Genomic DNA, 16,499 nt, shown 5'->3' on the forward strand with positions numbered 1-16,499 from the left:
AAACACTGCCTGCAACAACGTGCTACCAAACCCTTACCTTGCCCACCATTAATATATTAATACCAATTTGTCCCCGATGCTCTCAGGAGCGTGTAGCTGTGTTTAAAAACATGAGTACAAAAAGGCTACTCTGCCTGCAGCCCCATGTCCGACCACCAGGTGTTTAGCACTGACTCATACCTGGAAACTAACCTGGCTGGGGATCTTCATCAGATCTTTTTCCACATTTTTACAGACCACTCTTGAGCCTGGATGTGGCATTTGCAAGGACATTCCTACTCTGAACATGTGTCACAGAGTCAACACCGGTCAGCAAGTGGCTGCAAACACTTTCTGGTAAAACTTCCCTATAAAATAAAAAACACAGGCACAGTGAAGGCTCTTGTGTTAAGATTTAATAATAATAATAACAACATTTCAAAAACAATGAGTGCATTGTACACGAGATCTGGTTTCAGTGCTTTTTATTGACTATTTGCCCTGTGTGTGTCAGTGTACTGAAGACCTGGGGAGTGGTGAGTGGATAAAAAACCCCGCTGGGACATTTCTTGGAGGAGGGCAGGAGAGAGAGGGCAGCAAGAGGCTCAGAATCGAACGAATGTGGCATCGATCTGCCGGACAGTGGGGAGGGCCAGCATGATTTTGCGCCGGTACTGGGGGTCCTTCTGCAAGGGGTTTCGCTCCAGGTATACAGTCTCCAAATTCTTGGCTCCTTTCAGCTCATCCAGGTCGCTCCAGCTCTCAACGAGGTTGTCATTCATCTGCAGAGCACACACAGGCATGGTGACACCCACAGGCAGCCCCAAGCCAGGCCTGGCTGGCAGGAAAGCAGCCATGCTGCATCACTGCTACCAGGGCATCACTGCTGCACAGGCTTCACACTCATGAACACCTTGTCTACAAGATCCTTCTGCCCCTGGAACCTCTGAGAAAGATGAGCTTTCCTGTCTCACATCCCAGGCCTCCGTACTCAACCCAGCTCCCCCACGCTGCCCTGGCTGCTGGTCAGATGCTCCTCCCTTCAGACAGCAGATCCAGTCTAACCACTAGGCTAGGAAAGACCCTGCAAGGCAGCAGGCCAGTCTCTACACCATCTCCCACTCCACTGTGCATTTATGGGCTGGAAATCTTTACATCATAATTTATTTCCACTGTGACATCCATCTTTGCTTTTATGACTTCTCAGGAAACATTAAAAAAAAGTCCCAAACTGACAAGAAAAGCAACATTTTCCTCTCTCCTCTACATAAATTTCCCTTCTACGCTCCAGAGGAAATGCCAAGCTCTCTGATTTGGGTCCTTCTCCTGCCTCATTGTTGGCTCAGCAATTCCACACAAAAGAGTAAGTGCTTCAGCTGTCCAACAAGGAAGCACAGCTGCAAGGTGGCCACACGCTGTCCAACCCTGAGACAGAGTCACTGTAGCAATACCACCTTCAAATAAAATATAAAAAACCTCATTGGATTGTCTCATTCTGCTTACAGCTCATCACAATGTTACTTTATCAAGCCTCTCAACCTTCAGATGTCTCAGTCCTCCACTGGGAAACTGCTAGAAGACTACCACAGTGTCTAGGATTTTGAATTCTGTTTACTTAAGGAGTTAAAGGACATTTTTATGTGGCTTCAACTGTGCAGTCAGTGAAAAAAACCCATAAATTGGGAGATACAACACTGGTTTCCACTGAAAATTCTGCCCTGCTCCTTTTCAAACAAGTGAGTTTTTTTAAACATAGTGTTGAAGCGGAACAAATCTAGGAGGGCATTTTCTGTGCTCAGCAAACAGATCTTGGCCAGTGTTCTGCTCGGACAAAGGACTCTAACCACACTGGTGTTTTCACAAAGGAATCCAGCCAAATTCAGATCTGGCCTGTCCTTTCAGTACAAGTGCAACCAGTGCAGACACCTCCTGTAAGCAGAGCAACAGCAAAGAGGAAGACAGGAGGAAATTGCCCAGGATCAGGACAGGCTCCACAGCAGCCACACTGATCTGCCTCACTTCTACTGCCCAAAAGGTGTCATGTTAAACAGGCTTCTCAGTCCTGCTCCTTGAAGGGTTCCTTACAGACAGGCATGGACAGGTAACACTGCCAGCTGTCTCCTAAGCCACACTGCAAGATGAGGAAAACGATCTAAGGAGCCTGGACTCCAGACTCCAGCTGGGTTTCATTTGAAGCTGCTTTCCACTCCTTTTCTCTCAGCATCTGCCCAAGAGTTTAAGTCCAAATGACAGACATTACACAGCACAACTCTTTTTCTCAGCCTTGAATGCAGAAACTCTCCAAGAGCTGCAGCACACACCAGCTCATCAACATCTGCTGCTGCTCCTCCATTTTTTCACATGAGCAGATGTGTACACAGCTCCCAAACACAGCATGGTGCTGATGCTTCAGGACAGGGTATCTCTGTGAATTTCCTGACCCGACTTAGGAAAGCCAAAGAGCTCAGCAATTCAGAAACAGAAGCAACCCTAAGCTGTTATCCTCCTCATAGGAATGGAACCAGAAGATAGCTTCGTTTTCTTCACATTTGTAACACCATAAACATACCAACTCTGCTCTGAACAAGCTCTGTGCTTCCCCTGTTGCTCTGTCATGCTCACTCACAGAAAGATGGGTTGCAGAAATAGGACATGTGGGGCTGTTTCATAACCAACCTGAGCGTGAAGGCAGGGCCCATTTCCTAGGCAGACACGGGCTTCTTACTGCTCAGCAAAGCTCAGAAAGAAATTTTTAAGCTTTGCCCTTTCCCTAGGGAAAACCACCACACACTCTATCCATGCAGACTGTCAAGATCTTAAAGCTGATCAGCAGAACTAGAGGAGTTCACTCCAAGGCACACAGGTGTACATGCTGCCCATCAGAAGGGTTTCCCTCACTGTTGTACAGACATTTTGGGGAACAGCTCTGGCCTGTGCTTACCCAGAACTCCTGCAGCTCTGTTAGGTGACTGATATTCTCAATCTTCTTAATTCTGTTGGATGCAATGTCCAGCATTGTGAGTTTGTTCTAGACAAAGCAAACACAAAAATATTAGATCAGATTCCCTTTCATCTTCCCTGTGCCACTTTTTTCAGGCCCAGAGTTGGAAACTGTCAGGAGCAGACACATTATTGCCAGCTGCTCACATTCAGCTCAACTCTTACTGCCTATATAGAACAAGGAAGATTGTTTTCAATTCAGCTGGGCTACTGACCCCCACAGAAGCCATGTGACAAAAAAAGGCAGTTACCTGCTGGATGGCAACTGCCAGCCAAGGGCTCCTAAAAAGTGAGCTTTCTTCAAAGTACATTAAGAGGAGGATTAAAAATCAGATCCCAAGTGTCCCCTTGAGCAGCAGAGTGGAACAAACTCTTAGCAGCAGGAAACTCAACAATTTTAGAAAAACTTTTGCTGCGTGAGAATGAAAATGATACAGGCTTCCATGAAATCCATCCCATCCAGAAAGCTGGACATGTACACTGACAGGAAGGCAAGCTGCATGCCATGGCTGGCCTCTCTCACTCCCAGCTCCAGTTTTTTTCCTACAGAAAAGCACTCACGGTTATCTGAAAGGCTGCAGCAGCCAGCCAGCTGTGTCTTCCCCTGGCTGAACATCAGCCAGGCTACTGCTTCAGCCACATCTTGGCCTTCCCTTCCCCACCTCATGAAAATAATTCTACTCCAGAATATCTGAAGGAGCTTTACTCACACGAGATATTTTAACATCTAACAACCACTTGGATATTTGTGGTCTCTCAAGAGACTCAGGAACCCACATGTAACTGGGGAAACCGAGGAACAAAAACTTCTAGAAAAACCACCAGCACAAGCAGCTTAGGGCAACAATTGTGTTGCAGAGTCAGCAAAAGCCTGCTCACATTGTTCTCCAGTCCCTCGATGACTTCGATGCCGTTGTGGCTGATGTACAACTCCCGCAAATTCACCAAGCTCTGCAGCCCCTCAATCTTGGTCAGACGGTTATTCTGCAAGCGTAGCAGGCTGTTTAGCACCACTCCAAACAAACTCAAACCCAGGGGACTCACTGGGGGAAACCCATTTCTCTAAAGAGAAATGGAAGGGAAGGGGAAATAGTCTGCTTGGGCCCACACTGATCTTGTGAACTCAGCTGTTTGATCTCTGCACCGCTGATGCACGAGGAAGTTCCATGGGAGTCCCAGTCTCCAGCAAGAATCAGACTCTGACCTTCCCATCAGAAGTTGCAGCCTGAAAGTTTTGTGCTTGGTGTCTTTACAAACAACAGGCCTGTGCAAGAACAGCATTCATTCTGTAGGTCTTTATAAATGGGAAGGTCAGAGGGGAAGTTACAGCACCTTAATTCCACTGCACTCTGCTGTAGCTAATTCTTTATGTCCTGTGGAATAATGGTGCATACAGGTACCACAGCATGTAGTCAGTGTGTCCTGCCAACAGCTTTAAGAGATACTAGCATGCACAAGCATTGTCATATGGATAAGGAGACTTGGTGAAAGAAATTAGCTGAGTAATTTTTATTTCACCTTTTAAAAAGGAAGAAGCTTTTCAAAAGCTCATTAAGGACAGACTGCATTTAGCACAGGCTTGTTCACATTTTCTTGCCTCTTCAGTAAGAAGGCAGTGACACTGAGCCACTGTCATTGTAGGGACTCCCTGGTGTAACACTTTCCGTGTCATTGTAATACATTAGGAAACAGTGTTTCAGGAAGGAAATAGGGAATAACACCCATTTCCTGTTCTTTCCTCCATGAAAATCAAATGTTTTATAATTTTATCAGTGTCTGTCAATCTCAAGTAGCATGAAAGGATGAAAAAAAAACAACACAAAGAAAATCACATTTCCTTCCAGCACAGGAGTTTGACCCTAACACTGCAGACCTGCTAATGGGGGCTTACAAGAAGGCTGAAGAGGGATTTTTCACAAGGGTATGTAGTGGTAGGACAAGGGGGAATGGCCTTAAGCTGAAGGAAGGCAGGTTTAAATCAGATGTTAGGAAAAAATTCTTCCCTGTGAGGGTGGTGAGGCCCTGGCACAGGCTGCCCAGAGAAGCTGTGGCTGCCCCATCCCTGGAAGTGTTCCAGGCCAGGTTGGACGGGGCTTGGAGCACCCTGGGACAGTGGAAGGTGTCCCTGCCCATGGCAGGGGGTGGAATGAGATGGGCTTTAAGGTCCCCTCCCACCCAAACCATTCTGGTGATTCAGAAGAGCTGCTCCTAAATCACAGGGTGGTTCATGTCACCGAGGCTTTTCAGAACACAACCAATACCTGTATACTGAGCACAGTCAGGTTTGTCAGCGCATCCAAGTTCTGGAGCTTGGTGATTTTATTCTTTCCAAGGAACAGACTGTCAAGATTGGCCAAGGTGTCGATGTTTTCAATTGCCTGTGAAATGACCAGAGGAGAGAGTGTTATTGCAGTGATGCAAAACTGCACCAGGCAGCTGTGGCTGTCATTTTGTAGCCACATTATAACCTTGTGGTGTATCCTGGGTAGAAGACACTTGTTAGTGAAGCAAGAAAAATCTGTCACTTGTGAATGGAAAGAGAATCTGGGAAGAAAAAGCACAATTTGTAAATTTAATCCTGCACATCAGTGACTGCATAACACAGAGGCAGGTTGTTCAGCTTCTCTGCCATAAGCAAAGCTAACTGTCTCACAGGTGTATGTGTTAATAGATTTAACTACTGGCCATACAGTCACAAGTATGGCAGAACACACCCACACCAGTCTGAGTGATGTGCACTTTTTAAATACACATGCAGCTGGGAGAATACAGACACTGTACCAGTTTAGTCCGAGCTGAGCCTTCAGTAAGAGACAATAAGGATCTCTGTGAAGCATCAAGGATATTACAAAGGAAGGGAGAAAGCATGAACAAAAAGGGAAAAGGGTAGGATTACAAAAGCCTCCTGCAAACAAAAGGAAACACTTTTATTTTGCAGGGAAAAGCCTCTGAATTAAAAACCCAAGATGCTGCTAAAAGCAACAAGGATTTTACCATCAGACTTCAGCTCGAAGCAAAACAATAATATGGACACAGGCACACCCAGAGCTGTGTGTCTGTGCTCAGGTGGGTTGTGACATCTCAGCTTTTCCACATGCTTCTTGCCTGCCAAAGTTTCAAAGCAGCAGTGCTGGTGAGCCAGGCCACTGAGTCCTAGCACCACTTGGATTACTCTGTGTGTGTGTGTGTTTACCTGTGCAAGTAATAACATGAGGAGGAAGAAGAAGATGGACACTCAGGAAAGGTAAGAAGCTTTTCAGCCTCTATCCCACAACTGCCAAAAGACTGAACATACAGTGTTAATCAACTCAAATTTGCATTCACCCCCCTTCTAGCCTATGGACTTAGCCCTGTTTTGACCTTGCAAGAAAAATAATAGATTTGTTGCTCATTGGCAGCTTCTCCAGCCCTGAGGAGGAAATACTGATGACTCAGGACAGGGAGAGGAACGGAACAGATGGACATGAGGGAACAAAAACTTAAGGAACAAATAAAGAAGTGCTTACATTTTAGTTGCCTCAGTCCAACTTTAGGAAAAAAGCATTAAATATGTCAGCTCAAGCACCAAGTTCTGCTCCCCACCATTCATTCAGAAGAAACAGAACAGAAAGTGCTAAGTCATGAGGGATTCCAAGAGAAGGGTACTCTGAGAGGTTTGAGTGTGCAGCAGAGTAGGCAAGAACAGCCCTACTGCAGCAGCTCCCATGCACAGGGAAGCAGTCAATCAGGCACCTCAGAGCCAAGAACACTGCCTGAGGAGTCCACAGGCTTGTACCCTAAAGAGTTAAGGATATGCCCACCTGTAAAGCATACAGCCAAGCCACCCTACTCCAAGGAAAAGCTAGCACAGCAGTTCTAGGTGCCCCCAGACAGCATGAGATTTCTTTGTGCCAAGCCAAGTCACAGGTTACTCACTCCAACAGCACAACCATGGAGCACTGCTGTTTGAAGAAGTCAGAATAGAATTAACAGACAAACAGAAAATAAATCATTCAAAATAAAGCAATTTAAGAAGCTTGTGTTACCCATACAGTGACAATTCCAGGGTTTTTTTGTTTGTTCTGTTAATATGCTCAGGCTCAACACTGAGAAAATGCACACAAAATAAATCTAACCTCATTGTTAAAAAGATATTCCTTGGCTTGATGACATTATTGACCATGTATTGTCTAAGTATCAGCTCAGAAATCTGAGCTGGATTTCTTTTTTTTTTTCCAGAAGATAATGATGCTTAGATACAGAATACAGTACAGCTTTGCTTAACACAGCTTTTGCAATGTAAGGATCAGTGTGCTGAGCCTGTTCTGCTTCTGAAAAAAGCCAAGTGCTTCTCTCCATAACTCCTGCTCCCCCATCCTGTGTGAACTCTAAGGTTCCTAATCCCTCATCTGGCCTGGCTGATGTTCTCACACTCTAGATTTATTCCCTCAAATAATTTCATTTCCAAAGCAGAAATTCCTGGAAAACAATTCAGTCCAGTTTAGCTTTAGGAGCAAACCAAAATTTTCCCTCTTCAAAAAAGCAGCACACATTTCTGCCTTAGAGGGCTGTTTTTAATAGATAAACTTCCCTTCCTTTCTACAAAGACAAGTGTTCTTCCACAAATCCTGAAATAAAAAGGACAAACAGATCTTTTCCTAAACTCTTCTTTCAGCATAACAAGTAAATTCTCACCAACTTACACCACATTGATTGAAATGCCCTCATCTTTTATGAGTATTTTCTACAGAGCATGTAATTTAAAAAGCTTAAAGAAAAAAAAAGGTTATTTTGCATGTGTTGTGTCATCTTTCTGACCAGTTCTCTTATGAACTTAGCAAATACAGAGAATCACACCTTAGGGACAGGAGAGACTACTCAGAACTGCTCTCCTGTAAGTGGCACAGATTTTAAATGGAAAAAAGTCACAAACTGCACAATAAAACCCCAAAACAATCAGCAGTACAGTACCAAGTTTTAGTTTTTAAAGCCATTTCAGAGGAAAGCCTCAAGAAAATCTTTTTCCTAAACAAGACTGACTGCCATAGCTGGCTGCCAATTACACGTGCAAATCAAACTGATGAGTTTGCATCAATCATCAAAATGATTTTGCATTCAATAGGTTTCATTGCCTCAGCACCAGTCTGTAGAAAGGTAAGAGAAAACAATTGCTAGTTTTGATAGGCTTGGCTCTAGCAGGAAGCAACCATCACCTGCAAAAGGAAACACACAGGGGATCCACGAGTTCATTCAAGACACAAGTTCACAAATGGTGATTTAGTAGCCAGACACTAATGCATAATGAAAGGCTCCAGCATGCACAGCAATAAGCACAGTGAGTGACTGGAACAGTAAAAAACCAACAAAACTGCAAATCAAATCAATGCAGTGCACTTTCAGAAAATGCCAATCTCACGCCAAAGAGCTCAAAACTCTCCAGCTAACATCTCAAAGAGCAAACCTACCCGAATTCGGTTGGATCCCAACTCTAACATCTGTAGCATCTGCAAGTTGCTCAAATTCTCAATTTTGCTGATTTTGTTGTTGACAAGGAAGAGTTTTTTAAGTTGGGTAAGCCGATCTAGTCCTTCAATGTGTCGCAGAACATTAAAGGAGATGTCCAGGATCCTGAGGTAAAACAAACCAGAGGTGTCATCAGTCCACCAGGTATGGATGATTCTGAAAAGGGCACCTGTAACTTGGTGGGGAATCTCACTGTCTGCAGAGATCAAACCTTTGCTAGGCCTTGAAGCTGAAGTCATGAGTGTCATGTCTTTTTATCAGAAAATACAAATATAACTTTCAAAGTACTTCTGTAGTCTGTTAGCAAAAAAAAAAAAAAATCATCTGCCACATGCAGAAGACAGCCACTATTTTGCCCAGCCATGGAGCTGCCACTGTGGGAGGAATTTACCTTGTTGAAGGTACTTGCCTACAAGATCTGCTTTTGACAGGACCATGTCAAGGCCTCCCCTGGGCAGGAAGCAGTTGTGAGTGTGAGAAGTAGGCCAGTCCTCGCCCCAGTGGGAACAGTTTTGTAATGTATCTCCAGAGTGATCCCAGGCAAATGCCAGAAACTCAGAAACTTGGAAGGGTACTTACTCCTTCCATAACACTCTTAAAAAAAAAAATCATAACCTTACCTGAAATCTCTTGTCATTTTTGCAGGAATAAAAACCTGTTACACAGAGCTCTGGCTGCAAGAGCCAAAGGGGGCCTGAGAGCTCCCACACCTACGTGGAAGCTGCAACCACCTGCCATTCTCACTGCCTTACACAGCACAGGTTTCATTTCCAGCTGCCTGTCCCTGGGGAGCTTATGGATAATGAAACCAGTTTACTGCACAGGTTAAGTATCAATAGAGAATAGACATTATCCTTCACAGAGCACCAAAACAAATTCTGAGAGAAGCTTGGGTGATAAACACTGGAATAAGTGCAGCATGAGTAACACAGTGAGTAGCAAACCACCCCCAGCCTAATCCTGGTGATTCCCCTGGACTCACTCAAGCTCTGCCAGAGACTCCAAGTTCTCAATCTTCCGAATTTGATTGTCATAGAGATCCAGCTCCCGTAAGGTCTGCAATTGCTCCAGGTTTTCAATGCGCTTGATCAAATTCTGACGGAGACATAGGGTCTAATTGTTGAGGAAAGGTTTAAAAAGAAACAGGAAAATGGATATGAAGGATTGCATGTAATGCCTTTTGACTTCCAGACAAAGAGGTGTGTGTGTGTGTGAGGGTCTCCCCATGAAGTTTTACTGGGAATTTGTTTGGTTGGTGGTGGTTTGTTGGGGCTTTTTTGGTCTGGTTTTTTTTTTTTTTTAATACAATCTTTTCTTGGTTTACTCCAATTCTACAGAAGGAAATCTTTCAACCACAATAGTCAGACACTGTAACAGCAGCCCAGAGAGGCTACATAATCTCTGTCCTTGGAAATACTCAAAAGCTTAACTGAGAAGGCCTTAAGCAACATGTTCTAACTGGGCCTGCTTTGAGGATCTCCAGAGTTCCTTTCCCATCCACATTATTCTATGTTCAGTCTGCTATGTTAGTCCAGGATGTCCCTCAGGATGTGCCCTGATGCATTGTCTCTCATCCATTTCCAAAACAAACTTGCAAAATCCCAGGATTTTTATTACTACTTGACAAATAGGTGAACACTACCTTCCTCAGCTAAAAAGGAAGTGAACTCACTAAATCTCAGCCAAACAGGGGCTCTGTATCTGTCCTCTTATAGGTTAGATCCACAAAACCCCTAGTTCCAAGAGACATTCTCTATTCCCTAGGACTGTTACCTTCACTTTCTTGAGCACCTCAAATCCTTCAATCTTCCCAATTCGGAAATGATTCAAGTCAACATCCTTAAAGAGAAATGGAGGGATTTAGCAGTTGTTTCAAAACAAATTTGGTCTTTAAAGATCAAACTGGTACTTTGTTGTAAGGAAATTATGGTCTTACAAAACGTGTAGCTCATTAAAACTTCCCTTCAAAGAGCATTTGCAAAATGGGTTTGGCACATGATTTTACCACCACAGGTGAGGCACACGGCCTAAGCTTGTCAACTGCAAATGTAGTACCTGTGAAAAGGCAACAGCCCTTTCCCAAGTCTCTGTGCATTGCCAAAATTAGAAATCTTCAGAAATGTATTGAGATGGAAAAATTGTTGCATAAATAAAGTTTTGCATAAAATTCTCTTACCTACTTTGCTAGGGCTTAACTGGAACACCAGTTGCCTCAGATGAGCAGGAACCACTGACAGTTTGAACAACCAGTGGTTCTGTGAACGTTAACTCTGCACTGGCAATCAGCTGAGGCACTTCCCATCTGTGCTGTTCAGCCCCAGATGCTCCAGTTTTGCAAGTCAAAGAGAAACGGAGCACTTCCCCATCCAGCTCAAACACTGTGCCCCTAAGGGGCTCACGAGGTTGCCAATGCCAAGGCTCTGGGCTGGGTAAGTCACCGTGCCTGTTCCAAATCACAGGGCTCACAGCAGCAAACAGCTCATTGAACATACTCTCTGAAGCTTGTAGCAATACCTCTTGCAGCACAGACACACTTTCAGTGCCTCGACACTTGATTTAAAATTCTAAAGTACTAACAAAATGTTTCAGCTAGTGATCAAGAATAAAACGCCTCTACTTCCAGTCTAAAAGCTCTGAATCATTTCTGAGGAGGATCACAGCAGCCAGCACCTTCAGAAGAATTAGATCTTTTAACCAGGTTTCAATACTTGCCTTTGCCTACCTTTGCTTCCTGCCGTATAAAGCCCGTAAGGACAAAAATCTGCCTTTACCTCAGCTTCTGGGTCCAGGCTAATAGTCTCCATGTCCACTGGTGTCTCCGCTTCTCCTGCAGGAGAAGCAAATACATTGTGAACTTCTGTACCACGTAGCTAAAGGCAGGGTAACAGCTGGCATCCAGGGAGAGCAAATGCTCCTCAGGAGAAGAAACCCATGAGATGCACAGTTCAGACATTCTGCTTCATTAAAACCACACTTCACCTACTTGGTTTTCAATGTGACAGCCAGTTACGGAAAAAAAACTTTCTTAAAGCAGAATTTCATGCTCAGATGCAAAAGACACACAGATCAGCACCTTGCCCGACCTGCCTGTGTGGTTGCTGAAAACTGTTGGCTCAAGACTGGGTGGAATGCCTTTCCTTCACACCTAGGGCCATCATCCCTCTGAAGACACGTCATCCAAAGTGGCTGTGCTCCTCTGATAACATAATAAAACCCTGCCAAGAAGGAATCTTAACTGTCTAGTGAGATGACCAGGGATGACCAAGCATCTCAACAATCCCAGCCTTCAGGCTTTTTTTTATTAGCACTGCCACTTTATGTGAACACTTCTGCATGGATCTCCCTTCCTTTGTGTTTGGCTGAACTCTCTGCTATGCCAGACAACACTGTTTATCCCACTGCATGAATTTTCTTGGGAAATGCTTTTATAGCTCTGGAAGACACCCCAGCATTTGCTGTGCTTCTACCACAGTACATGAGGGAGGGAAATTTACTGGAGAATTCATGCTGAATAATTCATGCCAATTCCCGTTTGTTGGAGATGGTGTGCTGGTTGCATCACTTTCTGAAAGAAAACAAAGTCTAATTCAGCTTTGCAAAATTGACGTACAACATGCAAGCTTTTTTTACTTCATGTGCAGAGCTTCTGTATGTACTACCAAAAATCCAAGCACCTTTAATTACAGTCACATCCCAAAGGCTTTGCACTAACTCCTGCATGTATGCAAGCTCATTCCCTTAACCCAGCAGCAGTGACTATTTCCACAGCCCAGCAAGGTTACAACATCTCTGTAAATGCCAAGTATTCCTATTTAATGAGTGCTTCTCCTACTAATGCTTGGCCTTGCAAGCAGTAGCATAGGCACAAACAGTACCAGCATCACCATTTTTAATGCTACCATCCAACTCCAAGGGTTTGGTGGTCGACAGATTGTCACTGACCTTCCTGCATTTGGGCTGTTGCTCTTGCCTGGGCATTTAAACAGGAAAGAGACTCACTAAACTGATTCACAGAAGTTAAGACTGAAACAGTAATCCTCATATTTTAATTTTTTTTTAAATAGTACAAATTAGCAGGAAACATAAATTATATTTTGGGAATGTGAAATGAGCTCACAGGCTTGGGAACACAGAAATGCCACCAAAACTGACACACATACATGTGCCTGTCAGCAATTAGCAGTGGGCAACGCTTGCATTTTCTTATTTTAGTTCCAGACCAGGAGCTATGCACTTCAGCAAGGGAGTGGGATACCCTACCCCGCTGCTATCAAGGCTGTACCTCTTTGACCTGCTTCTTGGGTGCAAAGACTGTCAGTGGGAAGTGCTCCAAGCCAAACAAGCAGTCTTGCTGAATTTACAGCCCACAGGAACAGTGCCCAAGTTTGGAACAACAGTTGTTTGAGACATCACATGAAAAAAATCCGCATTATGCCCCTTGCATTGAGTCATACTGGCAGCAATTTAGTGTTCACGGTACAGGAACTTTTTGAGTTTCAAGTTCTTTGAGATTTTAAAGTTGTCCAACAGAAAAGCCAATCATACACTTAGTAAAAAAAATATCTTCAATAAAAAAACCCATTCAAGTAAAAAAAATTCTTTGTTTGGCTAGCAAGGTTGAATATTTTAATTTATAAACATTTGATAACAGCACTCAAATCCAACGGTGCAAAACCAAATCCCACAGGATACATATCGAATTCACTAAAATAAAAGAAATTTAAAACTGAACACACAAGCACTGCTGTTGTGTAATAAAGCCAACTGTCATGAAGCCTATGTACTGTGTATAAAGCACATAGAAGCCTGAGTGAGATGTGTATCTGCTATCAGCTGTAAATCAGTATCGATATGAAAATGTTAAAACATATTTTTTCTCAAAGAACAGAAAAAGAAAAGAAAAATAAGAGAAAAATGGTTCTGGTAAATTTACAGGCATTTATATATAATTTTATTTACGAACTGACTGGATATAAAAACTCTAAACTGACCCTCCTACCAGCACTTTACAGCCAGGACTGCAATTTCCCTTACAAATTGCTTTACTCCACACTTCTCAACACTGCATGTTTCCCAAGGGGAAAAAACCATCACCATGGCAGTGAAGTTTCATAATTGAATTTTTGTGTAACCTATGCCTTGCAAGCCACATGCCTTTGCAGAGGTAGAGAAAAAAAAATCCACCATTCAGAAAACTCAAATTCCACAGCAGGAACAGTCATTACCGAGTTACGTAAGTCCCCAGTACCACAAGCATTTCAATCAACAAAAAGCCTAACTACACTTTTTAAGTGCATATGCATGAAGAATATTATAAATAGCTCAGTTATAAGCTTTCTAACCAGAGGCTCTATTCCTCAGAGAATTAGCTAAATGATGAATTGGAAATTTCAGCTGCTCAAGCTCTTTCTACATAAGATCTTATGTGGAAAACTCTTCATTTTCCTTTCAGCTGAGAAACTCAAAGCTGGCTGCGGAAGCTATCTCAAATGTTCGAAAATTATTCCTCTGCTTGGTTCCTGCCCTAGTTTTCTGAATGCTTACAGTTTGGAAAAAGTAACAATACAGTCATTCTATTAAACAGTACACAAATGTAATTCAGCAAACGAATCTGAATGTGTTTTTCTTGCTCCCACTTGAGTAAAAGTACATCACTTCTGTACTTCCTTTCATAGAATTCCCAGGGGAACAATGTGCAAAATATAACCTCCAACACACAGCTAGATCATGCCAGCTGAGCAAACACTCAGGATTCCAGGCATGCAAAGGAAAGCTCTGTCTGATCTGCATGGTTTTATCAACTGTATAGTGCTTGGGATGCACAGCCATGACCTGCCTATGGAAGAGCATTTCTTAATGAATATTTAGGGAGTTTCAATTATCAACAACAAATTAGACCTATATAGATCGCATTCAGTTATGAGATGAGATTTGAAATTTTAGTAACAATTTACTAGTTTGAAAAATACTTCGGCAAATCCCAGTGGGCAAGGTTAAGATGAGGAGGGATCCACCACAGATGCATCATCAAAAAGAACTAAAATTTGTTTCATTATTTCCCTTCCAGTACCAGACCAATAATAGTCACATGGACATCTCTGTCAGAAGAATGATGTTACACTTCAGATTGCACCAAAAGCTCGGGTCAAATCACCACACAGGGTCTGCAGAAATGGATCTGCTCTGACAAGTTCCATGCAAGCCACTGAAAGCCCTTCCATCAAATATCCACAGGCTTTAAAAAGTCTGTCAGTACTTCTACCCCATGTCCTAATACAAACAGTAAGATCAGTAGGAAAAGTTTAAAGCCGAGAGGCTTCAAAGACACAATTTTGATACGTCTTAGAACTTTTAAATTAAAAAAAATAAAATGGACAGATTCCCTCAATCCATCTAGAAATAGTTTTTGTTGCTTTCCAAAGGAACCTGGCAATTCTTTAGGCAAAGAGCTACATAAACTAAGGTAGAATTACGAAAAGCTCCTCGTGATTACTTCTAATGAAAATTTCCAGCAGCTTTCCACATAAATTTTCTAAATTTCCCTAAAAGAAAAATATGGATAAAGATGGTTTGCATTTTGACATTAAATATTCCAAATGGAAACATGGACGGCTAAACAAATAAGAAAAAAAAAATAAAAATCAAAGGTCTAATATTAGTGGTTCCATAAAAAGCAGCCAACTTTATTCCAGCAATACCACTACAATTTATTGAAACTTCAAGAAGATTGCTGTGGGGCAGATTCCCGTGGATAACTAGCATGCAGCCACAAGGAGCACAAGGGACTGATGCAGGCTGTGCACACGAGGGACTCCTGGAGGCGGTGGTTGAGGCTGACACGGTACCTGCGGAGTTCTCGCCGTTCTGCTCATCCCTCAGGCTCTGCTGGCTGAGCTCTGTCACCAAGCGAACCGCCTGCTTCCTCCCCTCCTCGTCTCCCGACTCCTCCGACTCGATCCGCTTATCAACTGCACAAGACACAGAAGAGCAGAATTAGGCTATTTCCAGCAGCGGGGCAGAGGGGAGGAGTAGCAAGCAGATATAATAACCAGGAGTCACATAAAGGACTACGCAGTTAGTAGAAATCCTAAGTTAACTAAATGAAAGGTTTAGTCTTAAATAAAAGGCCTCTTACCCCTTGTTTCTACTTTGATTTTGGATGCACTTTTTCCTCCCATCACATCTTCCTAAAACCAACAATCTGGGAAGAAGACTGGAGGAAAAAGGAAATTTCTTAGATCAATGAAGTGCAATTCCAAAGATTACGGAGATGGAGTTAGAACTATTACATTTTAAGAGCTTTTAGGGAAAAAAACCCCAGTATCATGTACAATAGTACCAATGACACGAAGAAATGAAGGCATCAATAAAAAAATCCTCGCAGAATAAAGCAACCGGCTCCCCAGAAAAACCTGCCAGATCCCTTCACGTTTACCGAGCCACAGCTCCGGTGGCCACCCTGGGCCTGGACCAAAAAAAGCTCCACGCTAGCCCCCCCTCAGTATTTGCTCTCGTTTCACCAGGGGACTAAAGAAAACCAGCGCCATCCAGAAGGTTTCTTTCTTATTATCTTTACTTTTTACGTCACGGCCATCTCCACAACCCCACTCCTTCTCCGTCTAGCACATGGAGCCCCGGGACACCACGCCATGCCGCGATAACACACACGACAGGGCCTGGCCCTCTGGGCAGTGGCCCTGGGGCTGGACACACGGGGGCTGCACGACCGCGGACGGCCCACGAGCCCCCCCGGCGCGCAGCTGGCAGCCGCACCGCCCGGCGGCGGCGCTCGAGCAGCCGGCCCCGCCGCGCCGCCCCGACCCCCGCAGCTTCGGCAGCAGCCCCGGCGGGCTCTCACCCTCCATCATCTCCTGCGGCCCCGCTCCGCTCTCCGCCGCCATATCGCTCCTCCTCCCACCGCCCCTTCCGGAAACTGCCTCCGCCGCCGCCGCAGCCAATCAGAGCCCAGCGCTGCCGCCGCGCCGCAGCCAATCGGAGCCCAGCGCTGCCGCCGCGCC

The 16,499-nt window shown here is 44.1% G+C and overlaps 1 protein-coding gene across 2 annotated transcripts; it reads right to left on the minus strand.

Moving 5' to 3' along the window:
* Positions 1-380: 380 nt before the first annotated feature.
* Positions 381-16,437, minus strand: PPP1R7 (protein phosphatase 1 regulatory subunit 7). Of its 2 annotated transcripts, XM_069023936.1 has the most exons (11): positions 16,340-16,437; positions 15,617-15,694; positions 15,327-15,449; positions 11,253-11,308; positions 10,255-10,320; positions 9,464-9,594; positions 8,424-8,586; positions 5,241-5,357; positions 3,859-3,963; positions 2,921-3,007; positions 381-761 (listed from the first exon to the last, which is right to left on the minus strand). In XM_069023936.1, the coding sequence occupies exons 2-11, from the start codon at positions 15,657-15,659 to the stop codon at positions 585-587; spliced, it is 1,068 nt and encodes a 355-aa protein (XP_068880037.1). In that variant the 5' UTR covers positions 15,660-15,694; positions 16,340-16,437; the 3' UTR covers positions 381-584. The 2 variants fall into 2 exon arrangements, with proteins under 2 accessions (XP_068880037.1, XP_068880038.1); XM_069023937.1 differs by lacking the exon at positions 15,617-15,694 and having other exon boundaries at positions 16,340-16,424.
* Positions 16,438-16,499: the final 62 nt, after the last annotated feature.

This window comes from Aphelocoma coerulescens, chromosome 9, assembly GCF_041296385.1.
Source record: "Aphelocoma coerulescens isolate FSJ_1873_10779 chromosome 9, UR_Acoe_1.0, whole genome shotgun sequence".
Lineage (NCBI taxonomy): Eukaryota > Metazoa > Chordata > Aves > Passeriformes > Corvidae > Aphelocoma > Aphelocoma coerulescens.

Bases quoted from the DNA above. Each gene is read 5' to 3' on its own strand.
- PPP1R7 (XM_069023936.1), bottom strand. From the start codon at position 15,659: ATGGGAGGAAAAAGTGCATCCAAAATCAAAGTAGAAACAAGGG. The intron at 11,309-15,326 runs GTACCGTGTCAG...CTTCTCCTGCAG, and splicing joins GAACGGCGAGAACTCCGCAG to GAGAAGCGGAGACACCAGTG. The intron at 10,321-11,252 runs GTAAAGGCAGAT...TTTCTCTTTAAG, and splicing joins GCCTGGACCCAGAAGCTGAG to GATGTTGACTTGAATCATTT.